The sequence below is a fragment of the Aulonocara sp. 'chitande type north' Nkhata Bay genome, linkage group LG19 (assembly GCF_057382095.1).
Source record: "Aulonocara sp. 'chitande type north' Nkhata Bay isolate Kocher_YH1m ecotype deep benthic linkage group LG19, A_spYH_male_GT1.1, whole genome shotgun sequence".
In the NCBI taxonomy this organism is placed as follows: domain Eukaryota; kingdom Metazoa; phylum Chordata; class Actinopteri; order Cichliformes; family Cichlidae; genus Aulonocara; species Aulonocara sp. 'chitande type north' Nkhata Bay.
Genome location: NC_141362.1, coordinates 1,414,532 through 1,433,106, shown reverse-complemented (window position 1 = coordinate 1,433,106; position 18,575 = coordinate 1,414,532). Strand labels below are relative to the sequence as shown.

At 42.0% G+C, this 18,575-nt stretch overlaps 1 protein-coding gene across 2 annotated transcripts in view; it reads left to right on the top strand.

Moving 5' to 3' along the window:
• The window catches only part of rragd (ras-related GTP binding D), a 69,359-nt gene extending 51,755 nt beyond the window's left edge, over positions 1 to 17,604 (top strand). Inside the window, exons 6-8 of one of the 2 annotated variants that reach the window (XM_086274527.1) lie at positions 7,617 to 7,765; positions 9,247 to 9,317; positions 16,589 to 16,678. In XM_086274527.1, coding sequence (XP_086130653.1) covers positions 7,617 to 7,765; positions 9,247 to 9,317; positions 16,589 to 16,594 — 226 coding nt within the window. In that variant the 3' untranslated portion in view covers positions 16,595 to 16,678. Of the gene's footprint in view, positions 1 to 7,616; positions 7,766 to 9,246; positions 9,318 to 16,588 lie in introns of both variants that reach the window. The other variant, XM_086274526.1, reaches the window with a different exon arrangement.
• The last annotated feature ends 971 nt before the right edge of the window (positions 17,605 to 18,575 follow it).

Genomic DNA, 18,575 nt, shown 5'->3' with positions numbered 1-18,575 from the left:
GAGGTGTGCGCTTCACGGATGAATCATGGTTCACATTGTTCAGGGCAGATGGCAGCTGAGAATGTCCCAGTTCTTGCATGGCCAGCATACTCACCGGACATGTCACCCATTGAGCATGTTCGGGATGTGCTTGACCGGCGTATACGACAGCGTGTACCAGTTCCCACGAATATCCAACAACCTCGCACAGCCATTGAAGTGGAGTGGACCAACATTCCACAGGCCACAATTGACAATCTGATAGACTCCATGCGACGATGTGTTGCACTGCATGAGGCAAATGGTGGTCACACCAGATACTGACCGGTTCTGGGTCCCCAGACCCCCAATAGTGCAAAAAACTGCACATTCCAGGGTGGCCTTTTGTTGTGGGCAGTCTGAGGTACACCTGTGCACTACTCATGATGTCAGATCAGCATCCTGATGTGGCACACCTGTGAGGTGGGATGGATTATCTCAATATGGCAGATGTGCCCACTACCACACATTTGGACTGATTTGTGACCACTGTTTGGGAGGGATGGTTATATTGTGTATCTGGAATGAATTTTAGGTCTCTACGTCCATCCCATGGGGAATGGGAGCAAAAACAAAAGTGTTGCGTTTATATTTTTGTTCAGTATATGTGTGTGTGTGTGTGTGTGTGTGTGTGTGTGTGCGTGTGTGTATGTATGTATGTATGTATGTATGTATGTATATATATATATATATATATATATATATATATATATATATATATATATACATACACAGTGGGGCAAAAAAGTATTTAGTCAGCCACCGATTGTGCAAGTTCCCCCACTTAAAATGATGACAGAGGTCAGTAATTTGCACCAGAGGTACACTTCAACTGTGAGAGACAGAATATGAAAAAAAAATCCATGAATTCACGTGGTAGGATTTGTAAAGAATTTATTCGTAAATTAGGGTGGAAAATAAGTATTTGGTCACCTCAAACATGGAAAATCTCTGGCTCTCACAGACCTGTAACGTCTTCTGTAAGACGCTTTTCTGTCCCCCACTCGTTACCTGTATGAATGGCACCTGTTTGAACTCATCATCTGTATAAAAGACACCTGTCCACAGCCTCAAACAGTCAGACTCCAAACTCCGCCATGGCCAAGACCAAAGAGCTTTCGAAGGACACCAGGAAAAGTATTGTAGACCTGCACCAGACTGGGAAGAGTGAATCTACAATAGGCAAGCAGCTTGGTGTGAAAAAATCAACTGTGGGAGCAATCATCAGAAAATGGAAGACATACAAGACCACTGATAATCTCCCTCGATCTGGGGCTCCACGCAAGATCTCATCCCGTGGGGTCAAAATGATCATGAGAACGGTGAGCAAAGATCCCAGAACCACACGGGGGGACCTGGTGAATGACCTGCAGAGAGCTGGGACCAAAGTAACAAAGGTCACCATCAGTAACACACTACAACGGCAGGGAATCAAATCCCGCAGTGCCAGACGTGTTCCGCTGCTGAAGCCAGTGCATGTCCAGGCCCGTCTGAAGTTTGCCAGAGAGCACATGGATGATACAGCAGAGGATTGGGAGAATGTCATGTGGTCAGATGAAACCAAAGTAGAACTTTTTGGTATAAAACCCAACTCGTCGTGTTTGGAGGAAGAAGAATACTGAGTTGCATCCCAAGAACACCATACCTACTGTGAAGCATGGGGGTGGAAACATCATGCTATGGGACTGTTTTTCTGCCAAGGGGACAGGACGACTGATCCGTGTTAAGGACAGAATGAATGGGGCCATGTATCGTGAGATTTTGAGCCAAAACCTCCTTCCATCAGTGAGAACTTTGAAGATGAAACGAGGCTGGGTCTTCCAATATGACAATGATCCAAAACACACCGCCCGGGCAACAAAGGAGTGGCTCCGTAAGAAGCATTTGAAAGTCCTGGAGTGGCCTAGCCAGTCTCCAGACCTCAACCCCATAGAAAATCTGTGGCGGGAGTTGAAAGTCCGTGTTGCTCGGCGACAGCCCCAAAACATCACTGCTCTCGAGAAGATCTGCATGGAGGAATGGGCCAAAATACCAGCTACTGTGTGTGCAAACCTGGTAAAGACCTATAGTAAACATTTGACCTCTGTTATTGCCAAGAAAGGTTATGTTACAAAGTATTGAGTTGTATTTTTGTTATTGACCAAATACTTATTTTCCACCCTGATTTACGAATAAATTCTTTACAAATCCTACCATGTGGATTCATGGATTTTTTTTTCACATTCTGTCTCTCACAGTTGAAGTGTACCTCTGGTGCAAATTACTGACCTCTATCATCATTTTAGGTGGGGGAACTTGCACAATCGGTGGCTGACTAAATACTTTTTTGCCCCACTGTATATATTAGGGGTGCAACGATATTCGTATCGATATTGAACCGTTCGATACAGTGCTTTCGGTTCGGTACGCATATGTATCGAACAATACAAAATTTGTAATTTATTTTATCAACTTTCCTTCTGACGATGCTGTCTGTGTTGAGCGCTCAGTGAATCTGCGTTCGACTACTCCGCCTAGGCTCGACAGTGCAGCCTAGGCGGAGTAGTCGAACGCAGATTCACTGAGCGCTCAACACAGACAGCATCGTCAGAAGGAAGAGCGCTGGGCAAGCTAGCGAGACAGAAGTTAAGCTCCCCTTGCAACATGGACCTCCCCCACCCTCATTCAGATCTGGCGTTTGGAATTATTTTGGTTTTCATGTGACGTATGACCCTGAAGGTAAGCGCGTCATGGACTAAAGTAAAACAGTATGTTGGATGTGCCACGCAATGCTCAATTACATTGGTGGGAACTAGTGTGTTAGCGCAGTTAGATGGCCGTCTAGCCCCATGCACGGGGCGATCGGCGTAGCTCGTTAACGGAGATTTGCCGTGTTGTGGCGTTAAGGTCATTTCAACGAGATTAACCTGAAAGCACTAGTGGGAACACAACGAATATGACTGCACATTTACGCCGACATCATCCTAGTGCAAAGACAAAAACAACAAGCATGCTACTAACTTTAGCCGAGTCATTTAGACAGCTGTTAGCACATGATTCTCCTTATGCTGCTGAGAATATAGCCCAGAAGAAGCGGATAGTATAGCTTTTATTTTGGAAAGAGACATTTCTCTGTAATAAACTCTCTTTTCCAAAGATGAGTGATTCCTCAATCAGATACAGGGCTCGCAATATCGCCTGCCCGACGTCCCGGGGCTAGCGATTTTTTTCAGTCGGGCTACCAAAATCTATCTCTGCCCTGCCCGTCGGGCTATTGTAGGAAGGAAAAATATATGTCAATGCTTTTGCATTCTTTCAGAAATGTAGCTGGGTAATTATGTCATTGGCATCGGTGAGCCACTGTCAATATGTGACATATTGAAGTCGCGTTTGAATTTGCGCTTGTTTTTTTGCTTTCACTTTGCAATCGTGCAAACTGTGTATAGAGAGCGACAGCACTGATCTGTGAGTGATGATAATTTGTGCACCAATTCCTCTGACATCATCTTATTAATCGTTAGCTTACTATGCAAACATGACAAGTGAAATCTCCCGCAGCTTAAACATGTGAGAGGTTGATCGCGCAGAGAATCGCTGAGCTTATGTGAGTGTGTGTGTAAAAGCAGCAGGATATATATTTGACTACGATGACCTGGATGGCTGAGAACCTTCACAGACAGATATATATTTTAGTTCTGCTGAGCCAAATAAGACAGGTCAGGGTGAAGAAGTGACAGCCAAAGAAAAGCTTACCACAAAACGGAGAAGTTATGACAAATCAGACTATAAGGCAAAAAGAAAGTGCAGCTTTATGGTTTCATGGACAAAAGAATTTCTGTGGCTGCAATATGACGAGCTAAATAACCAGGGCTGCACATAAGTGGTCCGCAGGTGCGCATTCGCTGTCAAAATAAAAAACACGCACAAGGGTTAGGGTTAAATTTAAAAACTGTACTTATGAGTTAAAATATATATTTATAATTTTAATAAATGACAAATTAAAAAGGCATGAACATTTTTTTTGTATCGAAAAAATATCGAACCGTGACACCAAAGTATCGAACCGAACCGAACCGTGAATTTTGTGTATCGTTGCACCCCTAATATATATATATATATATATATATATATATATATATATATATATATATATATATATATATATATATATATATATTACTCAATGTTTCTTACAGCAGTGGATGAAAAATAATTGATATATATCATAAATGAATGAAAATAAAAAACATCCACTGATTTCAATGAAAATTGTCAAGAAGATCATAGAGGCAAGTTCAAAAACAGAATGAAACTAGCTAAAATTTCTGACTCCATAAATTACAGGCCTGTTTGTCTACTACCACAATTCTCAAAAATCCCAGAAAAACTGTTCAATAAACAATTAGATAAATTCTTAGATAAATATTAGTTATTCTCTGGGTGGCTGTAGAGCAGGTCGTCTACTCATCGGAAGGTTGGCGGTTCGATCCCTGGCTCCCCTGCCAAATGCAGGGCAAGATATTAACCCCAAGTTGCTCTCCGATGCATCCATTGGAGTATGAATATGTGTGAGTATGAATATGTGTGAATGGTAGTTCGAAAGGACTCCAAAGCATAGAAACAGTGCTCGTTTGAATGGGTGAATGTGGCATGTTGTATAGAGTACTCTGGGAGAGTAGAAAACTGATATGTAAGAATCAGTCCATTTAACACTCAATATGGGTTCAGATCAAACCGCATTAATTGAATAAACTGAGAGATTACAAACACTAGACATCATAAACAGTATGCAGGCAGAGTATTACTACATTTGATCATGAAATAAAACTGGAATGGTATGGGGTCAAGGCGGTTGTACTGCATTGGGTTAAAAATTGTTTACAGCTACAGATTGACCTATGGAGAAACACCCCCAAGGGTTCCGAGAGCATGAGAGTGAGGGAGAATGAGAATCCTAGTCAGACAGACCAAATGATAATAGATCATGGCAATGGAAACACAATAATGATTATGAGATCCATTTGCAACAAAATCTGTAAGAACCTGTATAGCCCCAAAATCCACCAGGTCAAGATGAAGTAATAATAATAATAATAATAATAATAATAATGGATTGGATTTATATAGCGCTTTTCAAGGCACCCAAAGCGCTTTACAATGCCACTATTCATTTACTCTTGCATTCACACACTAGTGGAGGCAGCTACAGTTGTAGCCACAGCTGCCCTGGGGCAGACTGACAGAAGCGAGGCTGCCATATCGCGCCATCGGCCCCTCTGGCCAACACCAGTAGGCGGTAGGGTAAAGTGTCTTGCCCAAGGACACAACGACCAGGACAGAGAGCCCGGGGATCGAACTGGCGACCTTCCGGTTACAGATGCGCTTCCCAACCCCCTGAGCCACGGTCGCCCCATAAATGTGCACCATCTGCACAAATATGTGCAGATGGTGCAAGTGTCACAGAATTCAGGCCCTTGTTCTGGTGACATGCTGGAGGAGCCAGGCAGGGAGATACCTCAGAGTGCCCAGAACCTCCAAGTGACACATGACCAGTCATCAGAACATAGGTCAAGTGGCCCCAAGCTTGTAAGAAGGAGGAGTGGCCACTGTTCGACAATGATGTCGATGCCATCTTGGAAGCAAAAGCCAAGGGAGAAGCTGACTACCACCTCCAGACAATGAGGCCACCATCATCATCAGCCAAGCAGCTGAGCAGTTTGAGTGCTGGAGAGTGTAGCAAAACCTTACACGAAGAACAACCGAGCAAAAACAATTCACATGCTCAGAAAGGACCCCTCGTAGAGTTGCGTGGCATCCTGTGGAAGAAGCTGCTAACATTGAGAAGGACTGAGGAGCATAGGAGGCAGAAGAAGGAGAGGGCCAGAAAGCTAGCTGTCTTTCTAGAAAATCTATTTGGATTTATGAAACAGCTGCTGGGACAGAAGCACAATGGCCAGCTCACTTGCTCCAAAACAGAGTAGACCATCATCTAATAAGCAACTATGGAGTTAAATTCGGGAGCCTTAATAGATCCTCCTGGACCAACACAGGACTTTGACGAGAAGGAGCCCTGTGGGAAGGAGGTCCAGGAGGTGGTCAAGACGGCGAGAGGAACCCCCCCCCCCCCCCCCCCCTCCCCCAGGGCTGACTGGAGTACTGTATAAGGTGTATAACAACTGCCCTAGGTTACTCCACAGACTCTGGATGCTCCTCAAAGTGATCTGGAGGGGGGGCAAGGTAGCTTACCAGTGGAGTTTTGCAGAAGGGGTGTGGATTCCAGAGGAGGAAGAGTCCAAAAATATTGATCAATTCAGAATTATTTCCCTTCTTAGTGTTGAAGCTGAGATTTTCTTCACCATTGTTGCCAGGCATCTAACAGACTACCTCCTGAGGCACAACTACCTTGACACTTCAGTCCAGAAGCGGGGAATCCCAAAAGTGTCAGGATATCTGGAGGCACACAGGCTTAGTTAGGCAGCTAATCAGGGAAGCCTGAGATCAGCATCATGTCTGATCTCAGAAGCCAAAAAGCAGGTCATCCTAATAGAAGTGACTGTTGGAAGCATCACATGGAGGATCTAATGAGAGAAAAAGGATATCCAGGGCTAGTAGAAAAGTGTAGAAGGGATGGGCAGCAAGTGAGGTGTGAACACAGAGGTGGGTGCAGAGGATTCATTGTCCAGTCCTGCTTCAGGACCTTCAGCAAGCTGGGCATCACAGGCGCAAGCAAGCACAAGGTTATCAAGTTGGTCACTGAGGTCGCAGAGGTTGTGTCAAGATGGTTGTGGATCCAGTGGGGAGAGCGATGGGTGACTCTTGATCACCCCCACCTGGGTGAGGGTATATAACGTTGAAAGACTCAAAACACCTGATGACTCCAGGAAAAATCACCGAAGACTTGTCCAGATGCATGTTAAAAGTGTGAAGTTGAGAGAATAATCCTTATCATGCTTGGACATTGCTTCCTCAGGTTTATGTATTCGTTTTTATATAAATGTATAAATGACATTTGTAAAGATATCTGATATATTAAAATTAGTATTATTTGCTGATGACAGTACATTTTAAATCATGTTGTTTTTTTAAATTCTCAAACTCACAACTGCAGATTGAAATAGATGATGTGGAAATTGAAAGCCCATGAAGATAACTTTTTTGGTGTGATAATATATGTGTGTGTGTGTGTGTGTGGGAGGGGGGGGGGGGTTGTAAGGATTGTAAGGAAGGATTTCTGATACAGCATAAAGAAGAGAAAGTGATGCTGATTTGTACTTCTGCATTTGGATGAAAAGTGAAAGTTCAGGCTTCTTCCTCAGTGCTTTTGCAAACTTAGATTACCTGCAGAGAATCTATACATCCATCCATCTATCCATTTCAGGGTGCTACGTCTTTTCTCTCCAACTTTCTTGCTACATTTTGAAAGTCCTCTGGGTGAGTTCTTAATAAAAGCAGGACTCTGTTATTTACCTAGGCAGTTGGTTTCTTTAACCTGCTAAAAAATGAAGCTATAATATAATGCTCCCTCAGTAAAAGCCTACACTGTGTCTCAGGATTATGTAAAATTAAATATTATCTTTGAAGTTCATCTGAGCTATTTTTTTCTGTCTTCTTTCCTTCAGTATGCCAAACACTGAAGCTGGTTTACCCCATGACAAAGACTCTATGGCCATCATTCACCTGAACAACACCACAGTCATATACCTGAAAGAGGTCACCAAGTTTCTTGCCATGGTCTGCTTCCTCCGCAAGGAAAGCTTTGCTAGGAAAGGTCAGTTCATTAATATTCACTACCTTTATAAGCATGTCAGGAAGTAGCCCTATTGCGAAATTCATTATCATGCTTTCTTTTCTTAAGTTAAAGATGGATTGATCCCGTGCAAGTAGGAAATTAACAAGCAGCACATTCTTATCCTCAGCTCAACACACACTGATATGAATTGGTCAGGAACCCTTCTAGTCATACTTTAAAGTACTACCCACATAATCCAGGTGTTACCTATCTAGGACCATTTTTATAATGCAGGTTAGTGCTAAATACAATGAGTCTAGAACAGGGGTAGGCAACTCCTACTGGCCTCGAGTGCCGGTGTCCTGCAGGTTTTAGATGTGTCCTTGATCCAACACAGCAGATTCAAATGGCCAAATTACCTCCCCAACAGTTCTCCAGAAGCCTGGTAATGGACTAATCATTTGATTCAGGTGTGTTGACAAAGGGCAATATCTAAAACCTGCAGGACACTGGCAATTGAGACCTGGAGTTGCCTACCCCTGGTCTGGAAGTATTAAAACAGGAAAAAATATTTTCTGTAGGTAGGTGGGGTTGAGTTACAATGCAATTTCACCCAGAAAACAAGGATTAGCATCCCATGTAGGAGTTCCATTTTAGACTTTTGTTTGAGTTTTCTTTCTTTTTTCAAGGACTATTTCAGTCCGGTTTAAGCACCAAAACTACTTGGTTACTTACAGGAAATGCTTTGGATTACAACATACTCTTTCACTTTAGAATGCAAACTTTTCCCTTGTGCAAAAAAAGTCTTACCACAGTGAAGATACCAGGAGTAAACATCTAGCAGCAGGTTCATTAAATCTTTGTGCTAATTCAGTGTTGAAGCCTAACAGACAACCCTAAACATACACAAAAACAGTGTGAAAGGGGAACACAGATGACGGGACAGCTGACAGCCCTCACTGAAAGCTGAAAACAGAAAAGAGATGGCAGATCATGTCAAAATGAACAGTTATATTTTTGCACAGAACATGTTTAGTTCTTCAGTCTAGTTGAGGAACCACTTCAAAGTGTGATAAATTTCGTTGTGTTCATATTGAAATGCCTGTAAAGTTGCTTTGTTATTATGTGATTAAGTATCCAAAGTTCTTCATCAAGTGCAACACTGGTAAAGATTTATACAGAATTCAGGCATACACTACAAAGATGACTGCAGTGCAGTGAAAAATTAATTTGGCCCCTTCCTAATTTGTTATTTTTTGCATATTTGTCCAAATTGCATATTTCAGATGATCAAATTTTAATATTAGCGCCTGGATAAAAACAAAACGTAGTTTTTAAATTGTGATTTTTTTAATTAAAGTAAAACATGATCTAAACCTAACTGGCCCTATGTGAAAAGTAATTGCCCTCTGTTTTATAAAGGACTCAAGGCGCACAGCTTTTTTTGTTTTGTTTTTTTTAAAGTGCAGTCTGCATTTTCTTTACCTGTGCAGCTTACCAGCTGTCTTGTTCTCGTGTAGCACACTGCTCTCCCGTCACGTCCTGGCATCCTACTGAGATAGGGCAGGCACGACCAGTCGAAGGAGAACAGGTGTGTTGGTCAGCCTCCCCTGACACCACACGCTGAACCCACTGCTCCACCCCTCTCCTGCCATTCTCATTGGCTCTGCTTTGAGAGGCACCACCATCGCTAAGCAGCATATCAAAGCAATTACATTCATGCAAATTAATTGCATTATGTGTGGTCAAATGTTTGTTGGAGGCAATGATACATTTGACACTAAAGCCCCAAGGCTTGTGTTCAGTAAAGTGGGCGTGTCCAAATGAAGCGTAACATGTAATATTGATATTACGTAATTACTCCCAGGAGAATGTGATTTGTAATTTATCTCGTGTCACAGCCTGGCTCATGGGTTATGACAAAAAATGGGGAACGACACAAAGGAACAATTTACAAATATTTATTTTTAAGAACAATAACAAAAAACTAATAACTGGTAATCTGATATACAAAGTCAGTAAAATTGCTCACGTCATTGTGAATGGATAACAATGTTGAATAAATGCTGAGTGTTAAGTTAGGCAAAGCAAACCATACCAAATGCAAACAAATCTGACCCTGAAGGGTAAGTATGGCAAAGATTGGGAAGAGAGAAATCCATTCCCCTGATCAACAACACCCAGGCCTCTATGTAAGGGTGAAGGTCCAACTCAGGTGTCCTCAATCAGTTTGCCCACTGCACTCCAGCTAATGGAATCTTGCAACAGCTGAAACAAGTACCCAGCAGAGCCGTCACACCCCCACCCATAAAATCAGTCTAGAATAAGGTGTTCTAAAGGTTCAGTTTATGCTGATTGGTTTTCCTGCCAACTGGCACACATGACAACTTCTAATGTGAGCCACATCATCTCTTGTGACATGAGGCCAAAAAAAATATTTTAAAAGCTTCAAGTAGGTTTTTCTTACCCCCCTCACCCCAACCGGTCGCAGCTTATGGCCCAGCCCCTCCCTGAGCCTGGTTCTGAGGGAGGTTTCTTCCTGTTAAAAGGGAGTTTTTAATTCCCAGTGTCGCCAAAGTGCTGCTCATAGGGGGTCATATGATTGTTGGGTTTTTCTCTGTATGTATTATTGTAGGGTCTACTTTACAATATAAAGCGCTTTGGAGTGACCGTTGTCGTGATTTGGCGCTGTATGAATAAAATTTAATTCAATTCAGTTCTTACCCCAAAATGTCCACTTTCATCATGTGCCAGTCTGAGAATCTTTTGACAACTGGGCGGTACTACCAGCTTCAAAATGGCATCTCTAACAACGCCGTCAGCCAGAGTGATTCACTTTCGAAACAACAGACCATTATGCAACATATAAACCACACGCTGGGCTGTTTATTTCAGTTTCAGGCAACACTCGATTGTATAAATCTTTCAGACTCTGTGAAACTGTTAAAGGAAACTCGTTTAAAGACGGAACCTTCAACTCAGAGTCACACTTCTCGAGGGTATGTCACCATCAGTCATTGCCATAGCATGTCTGACCACATAAGCAGAAAAAACCTCTGGAATCTCACCAACACCTTCATCTGAGACAGTGGAACAGATGTCACAATAGTTAAAGGAGGAACATCTGCCCAAACCCTGCTACCATTGCCCAAAATAAAATGAACACCATCAACAGGCAATGCTGGACGTACTCCCATGGAAATGTCACCTTGGAAGAGCTTGCAATTCAAGTTGAGCTTGTGCAAAGGAACAGGAAGAGTGGTGAAACCCATCCCATAACTGAGGATGTAGTCACATGTGTCAGACTCCTTTGAGAAGGGCAGCACAGAGTTCACTATATAGAAGTCATAGATTCCTGTGTCACTCGGAATTTTAACTGGGTCTTTATCGTCACCTCCGACCAAGGAAACAAAGCCATCCCTAATGAAAGGAACATTAGGAATAGACTAATCATTGTTAGGCTTTGTGCACTCACCAAATGTAAGAGCAAAGCAAACCATACCAAAATCCAAACAAATCTGACCCCTGAAGGACAAGCAGAGCAAAGATGAAGGCAAGATCAGATCAGATCAGAATCGTGTTTATTGGCCAAGTATATGTGCAGACACATACAGGGAATTTGGTTCCGGTAGATGGTGGCTCTCAAGCACAGCAATGTAAATCACACACACACACACACACACACACACACGTGTCTATATATACACATTACACATACATACACAAAGCTGTGTAAACCAACTATAAATAACGAATCTAAACTTATATACATAAAATACAGAAATGAATGAGGTGGAATGAATACTACAGAATGTACATAAGGTGCAGTTGCAGTCTGGCAGTGGGAGCAGTGTGACAGGTCAACTGTTAAGAAGGGAGATGGCGAGGGGAAAGAAACTGTTCCTGTGTCGGGTGGTCCTGGTCTGCAGGCTTCTGTACCGTCTGCCAGAGGGCAGCAGATCAAAAAGTCTGTGTGCAGGGTGTGAGGGGTCTGTGATGATTTTCTCTGCCCGTTTCCTGGTTCTTGAGAGGTACAGATCCTGGACGGAGGGCAGGGGGGTGCCGATGATCCTTTCTGCTGCCCGTACAGTCCGCTGTAGTCTGCTCCTGTCCTGTTTAGTGGCTGCTCCATACCAGACTGTGATGGAGGAGCACAGGACAGACTCAATGACCGCAGTGTAGAACTGGATCAGCAGCTCCTGTGGAAGACTGTACTCCCCCAGTTGTCTCAGGAAGTACATCCTCTGCTGGGTCTTTTTGAGGATGGAGTTGATGTTGGTCTCCCACTCCCACAAGATAGACCCAGCTGCACAACACCCAGGCCCAAAATACCTGAGTTGGGGTGAAGGTCCAACTCAGGTGTTCTCAATCAGTTTGCCCCCTGCACTCCAGCCAATGTGGAGTGCAGATGGTTCCTGCTCAAAAGAGAAGGAACTAAACTAACAGTTCCAAGAAACTGGACTACTGGGATCACTAGTGATTCCCATTGCTAGTGATAGACAGAGCTTAAATAATTCTGGGGGCATAAAGGTGATTAGCTATATAGCTGTGTAAAGAGTTATTGAAGCTAAGCTAAAAATGGAGCTGACGAGCAGCAGTATGACTTACGAGTGTGCTGACGGAGAAGTATAGAGAAGGTCAGAAGGAGCTTCTGTGTGCCTTTGTGAAATTAGAGGAAACATATGATGGGGTGGCAAGAGAGAAAATATGGTACTGGATGAAGAAGTCAGGAGTGGCAGACAAGGTGAGGGTGGTGGATGACATTCATGAGATCAGCAAGATAATGATGAGGTGTGTAGTAGGAGTGACATATCAGTTGAAGGTGGAGAAGGAAATCCATGATTGGCCCTTTTTTGTCATTGGCGCTGTGATGGACAGTTTGACAGATGAGTTATGATGTTCTTAGACAACACTGTAGTGAGAGTGAGGAGCTGGTGGAAGAAATTTTAGAGAGGTGGAGGCATGGTCTGGAGAGTAGAGGAATGGAAGTCAGTAGAACCAAGACCGGATACATGTCTGTGAATGACAGGGTAATGAATGTAACAGCGAAGCTTTCAATACCTGCTATAGAGACCTGCTATAATGGTTTGGAGAAGGTGGAACAAACAAAAAGACAGGTGGCGGAGCTAGAGATGGAGAGTTGAAGATGTTAAGATTTTCTTTGAGAGTGGCCAGAAAGGAAAAGATTAGACATAAATATATCAGTGGTACAGCTAAGGTCAGATGCTTTGGAGACAAAATTAGAGAAGCAAGGTTTAGATGGTGTGGACATCTGGATAAATGGGACAAAAGATTCCAGGAAGGAAGAAGAGAGGATGGCTACAAGAAGAAGAAAAAGATTAAGATACCACATATGGCTCTTCAATGTCCCAAACAAAATTTTTTACAGTGTAATTTTTTTCATCAAGCCAATTCAAAAGCACGAGTCACGTGTGCATTATGTTGTTTTACTGCAGAGGTAATCACGGTGCAGTATAAACCTCTCGTATTTTATACTAGTTGTCTAGCTAAGTAAAAAAAACAAAAACAAACGTTATTATTGTTACTATTGTAATTGTCTGTAACAACTGTCCAAATTTCAGTTGAAATCACTGTTCTTTTTCTTTCTGTCTCCTTTCCCTGAATTTTGATGTTGATTGATTTTAACAATATCAAAACAATGTTTAGTAGGCTGGGCACTCTGAAATGGCACGTTAGTTGAATTATGTAGTTAGCAACACTAGTGAACGATTTTGATTTGTTCTGTTTAAGAAATAGTATCTGTACTGTAGTTCTATTTAACTTCTTTGCATTATGGATCACAAGTGAATCAGTACAAAACAGTTTTCGTGATTTGAGGGTTATCTCTCATATCACAACTCTTTACATGACTTATAGTAGCCAAATGTCATTCATTTTCAATGGCAGATTTCTTTTTTGCTTTCTCTGTCTCCTTGTTGTCCCGTTCTCTTTACTTCTCTCTCGCTCTCCTTCTCTTTGTCTCTTCATTCTGTTATGTGCATGTGTGTGTGCATGGTTGCCTCTTTGTTCTATATCTCTGAAGACATGCCCTTCATATCATATCTTGATCATATCTTAGTAGTTTACATTTTTTCTAGTATCGCTTTCATCTCTTCTTCCACAAAGCTCACAGCCTAATCAGATTCTCTTATTGCATGTTTGGAATTTACTGGATTTTGATTCAAACTCAGATTACCTGCATGTCTTTCCACTCACCTGCTTAAAATGTACCCTTCTCTTCATCCCCACAGAAAACAGCCCTGCAGTTCATGTTGTTGTTAAATTACAACTTTGTTAATAAACCTTTTTTGAAAGGTTGTCGTAAAAACATAAGAGAATGAGCACAGCATCTGATTGGCCAGACAGTATCAGACACTCTCTAACTTGCCGTCAGCACTGTGATCCTCATTCAACTAATCCCTTTAGTCCCCACTAATACAATCCTGGTTCCCCAGCCTTTCTTCTATGAAGCATCTTCACGATCATGTGAGACTTATGCGAATGAGCTGGCCTGGTGTTGTGGACTTCTGCTTCTGGTTTTGTCAGCATTAAGCTGACAACCCCACTTCACACTACTCTGAGGTGTCTAATCTAGGGTGTCTGTCTTAGTGGAATTATTCAAAGAATTGGCCACAAGCTGAAATGAATTATTGTGTCCTCAGTGGTGTATTTGCGTAATCGTAGTCTTTCACTAAACGTCCTCCTGTGACTGGCCAGCATGTCATGAAGTGGATGGAAGGTAATGTCCAGCATCGTCCTTATGTAGGACAACATCTGCCTCTCCAGAGTCCAGCTCCCTCCCCACAACATTACTGGCTTTGCAGACCAGTTTATTGAATCTGGTGCTATCTGCAACCTGCTGCCCCAGCATGACACATCATAGAGGATGGCACTGGCTGCAGCAAACTCATGGAAAATCCTGAGCATTGTCTGACAGATATGAAAAGACTCAACCACCTTCAGAAAATAGAGACGTGTACTTATCTACAATACAATACAATTTTATTGATATAGCACGTTGAAAGCCAGGGTGTACACCAAAGTGCTTCACAGTTAAAATAACGGTAAAAGATTACACTGAACAGTAAGTCGTTAAAACATGGTAAAATACAGAAAGTAGAGAAAACAAACAAAAAGCATTAGTAAATAGAAACAGGGAGAGAACATGATTATCCAGAGAAATGAGTAGGGATACAGCAATTAAGGAGCGGTGAGAATTAGCGAGTAAGAAAAGCCAGGTTGAATAGGTAAGTTTTCAAGCATGCGTTAAATGATTGAATGGAGTCAGAGGCACGAATGGTAGCAGGAAGACTATTCCATAGGTTTGGTGCTACAGAGGCAAAAGCACGATCACCCCTAGTTGGTGCCTGGGCTGGGCCAGAAGTAACTGACCGCAAGATTGTAAAGAACGGCTGGGAGTATAGAGACTGAGGTATAGGTATTTATAGTCCTCCACATTTACCTCCTGGATTGAAACAGGGATCGCTGGTTTCCTGGCCTTGAGAACACGGGGACTCACCCTGTCTGTCCCAGCAAACCTGCCTGTAGCGTGATATGGTACTACAAGGTCATTAAGATAAGATGGGGCCAGATTATTTAAGACCTTGTATGTGAGGAGCAGGATTTTGAATTCTGGATTTAACAGGGAGCCAATGAAGGGAAGCCAAAACAGGAGAAATATGCTCTCTCTTTCTAGTCCCTGTCAGGACTCTTGCTGCAGCATTTTGGATTAACTGAAGGCTTTTCAGGGACTTTTTAGGACTTCCTGATAATAATGAATTACAGTAGTCCAGCCTGGAAGTAATAAATGCATGAACTAGTTTTTCAGCGTCACTCTGAGCTAAACTCACCGATCCTTCAAAGTCCTATCTCCATTCAGTCATCTTAGTTTATAAATGTAGGGCCTTCTAAACTCCTCTGTTTTCACATCAAAGCACAATTTAAAATCAGTCATTGTATTTGTAACTATTCATTACCTCCATTTCTGGTTGTTATTGTGTGTGAGCTGGAGAGAATGGTCAATAATCATGAGACTTGGCTCCAAAAAGGACCCATAACACAATTTTGAGATGAATTTCATCAACTAGGTCATGGCGTATTTCATTATTTTCCTGGAGGCTTATGAAAATTTTGTCATTTCTGGTTTTAGAGGACAGTTGTGCTTGCAATTTTATCATGTCCTGAGGTGCTAAATTTCACCTTCATGATTTTTTTAATAAGGGCCTTGTATGATGTTGCTGTCAGCATTTACACTTTACATTCAGTTTTTGTGCTTGGTGTCTGTATACCTATAGTTTAGCTCTGCTTCATTCCTGTTATTCTTTCATCTGACTTTATCTACCTCATGTTACTTGGTAACAGGTGGATATTAATGTTCAGTGAGTGACAATGGAAGAGTTTTCTTTCCCCTTGAGATTAAAAGTCTCCATGGAGATGATCTACTGTTCAGCCTCACCTTTAAAGAAATTTGTTTGCGAGGGAGGGACAGAGCATGTGCAGTTTACAATCTTAAGGTGTGACTGTGCTTGAACTCTTTTAGATTCTGCCAAACGCTGGAGTCGGGGGAGAGGGTTGGTACCCTCTGAACAGTTTTGTTATCTCACTCCCAAACACAAAAAGTGCTCTATTGTCTGACAAAATGAGCAAGAGTGTTCAAAACCAGTGCAATGATGCACAAATAGATGACCGTAAAGAAACCATGAAAACCAAATCTAGATCTATACATTTTTTGTTTTTTTTATGGCCTCAGATATGGTACCTTTGGACTTTCCCTTGTATTTAAGGGTTGTTCTTCAGACATCATATAAGTGCTAGAAAGTATTTTCATTTCTAACAAATGTGATTCTGTCCTCTCTCTGACAGGACTGATTGACTACAACTTTCACTGCTTCAAAAAAGCCATCCAGGAGGTTTTTGATGTTCGCGTAAAGGTTCAACAGAGCCGAAAACTCCTCAACCAGAGGAGGTGGAGTAAACTGACTCTGACCAGCGGAGTGTGCAGCAGCACCCACTAACAACTGTACCTGAGCTGCACCCTGATGGGTTTTTTAAATTGTTTTCTTAGTGTGAATCATTTGCTCCATTCAGCCCCCCAGTGTCTTTCACTTGCCTATTTTTACTGGGCAAAAAGAACACAAGAAAACTAAACTACACAAAAAAATTAATATTTAAGTACATTTGAAGATGTTTATGATGGGAACCTGAACCAATTAGTGTGTTAATGTGAAAAAAATACTTTTAAAATAAAGAATTATACAAGAGGCAGTAGAATAGAAAATCCCTTTATTGTCATTGTACAACAAAATTTTGGAAACTCAAGTTCTCCGACTGTATAGTGAAGTATGGAAGTTGTGATGGAAAAGCTTTTTAAACCGTATTTTCAGCCAAAGAGACCAACTCTTAAAGGTTTTTTCTTTATCAGATTTGAGTTGAGTTATCAGATGCAGTTTTTTTACATCCAGGAATGTGTTAAGAGAAACTGGGGAAGACACACACCAAAGGACTGCAGATTGGACCCAGACTGCTATTTAGCCATGTGGCATATGATCGTCTGTTCAACTAGTGAGCTAAACTGGTGCCACATACATGCAGTTTTTATGTCCCACTGACCACTGAAATGGACATTCTCTCCCTCCCCATTTAGTTTGATAGGAACGTTACATAGACCAAATGAAATGTCTGATTATGTTGAGTGAGACCTGTTCTGATTTGTCAGTTATCATCCTTGGTTCAGTAGAAGAGTGGAGTCAGCATCTCTTTTCTATACAGTATTTTCATTAACAACTGAGTCTTCTAGCTAAAAGTTAATGTGAAAATGTAAGTAAATGTGATGACTGAAGTGTTTCCTTGTTCCCTGTATTAAAAATGTTCATGTCGAACTATGTCTATCTCTTATAATGGCTGTCACACAGACACTTCCAGGTGACTTATTTCAGTTAGGAACCTTCCAAAGCAAAATAGACTATTGGACTGGAACAGACCCTGAATTTCTCTCTGGCGCCTTCCCTGCTGAAACCACCCACTAACACTCAGTTTGTCTGTGAAGGTTCTCAGTCATCCAGGTCATCGTAGTCTAAGGAGCTTGGAAAGAAAAGTGTCTGGACTTCTTTAAGTTGCTTGAAAACGTTTCACCTCTCATCCGAGAAGCTTCTTCACCATTTGACCCTAGAACTGAAGAAGCTTCTCGGATGAGAGGTGAAACGTTTTCAAGCAACTTAAAGAAGTCCAGACACTTTTCTTTCCAAGCTCCTTAAACACTCAGTTTCATTTCCTCACTTATGCGGCTGTTGTCAACCACATACAAGAGCATATTCATATGCACAAATACATTTTTACAAGCCTAAAATCCTGGTCCTTGACGTTCATGGATTTCATGGCTACTAAACCAGATCTCAGGCTATCTTCTGAATACCAACTGTTCTAAAACTTTAAGCCTTATGTTCTATTCTGCATTTAATTTTATGTTAAACCACGGTCTGATACTGTTTATGGCAATTACAGCCATTCTGTCATTTCCTCCCTCTCCCTTTCCTATACACACACACAAAGTGTAGCTTAGATATCCATGTGTACATGTGTGTGTATAGTGTAGTGTGCCTCTTAGCCAGGTCACCAGTGGATTCAGTGGATTGCATAACAGCTGCTAGTGTCTTTGTCTGAACTACAATGTGTTACATAAGCAAATTTGATGTTCACGGATATAATCCGGCCTGTGCTCCCTGAGTACTTCCCACCTAGGATTTCCAGCGTGTCCTCGTCCTGAGCTCAACACTCACCTTGCCCCACAGCTTCAGTTTGACATAACTTTGCATAAAGGCAGATCAAAATGTCAAAATGAGCTATAGTGGTG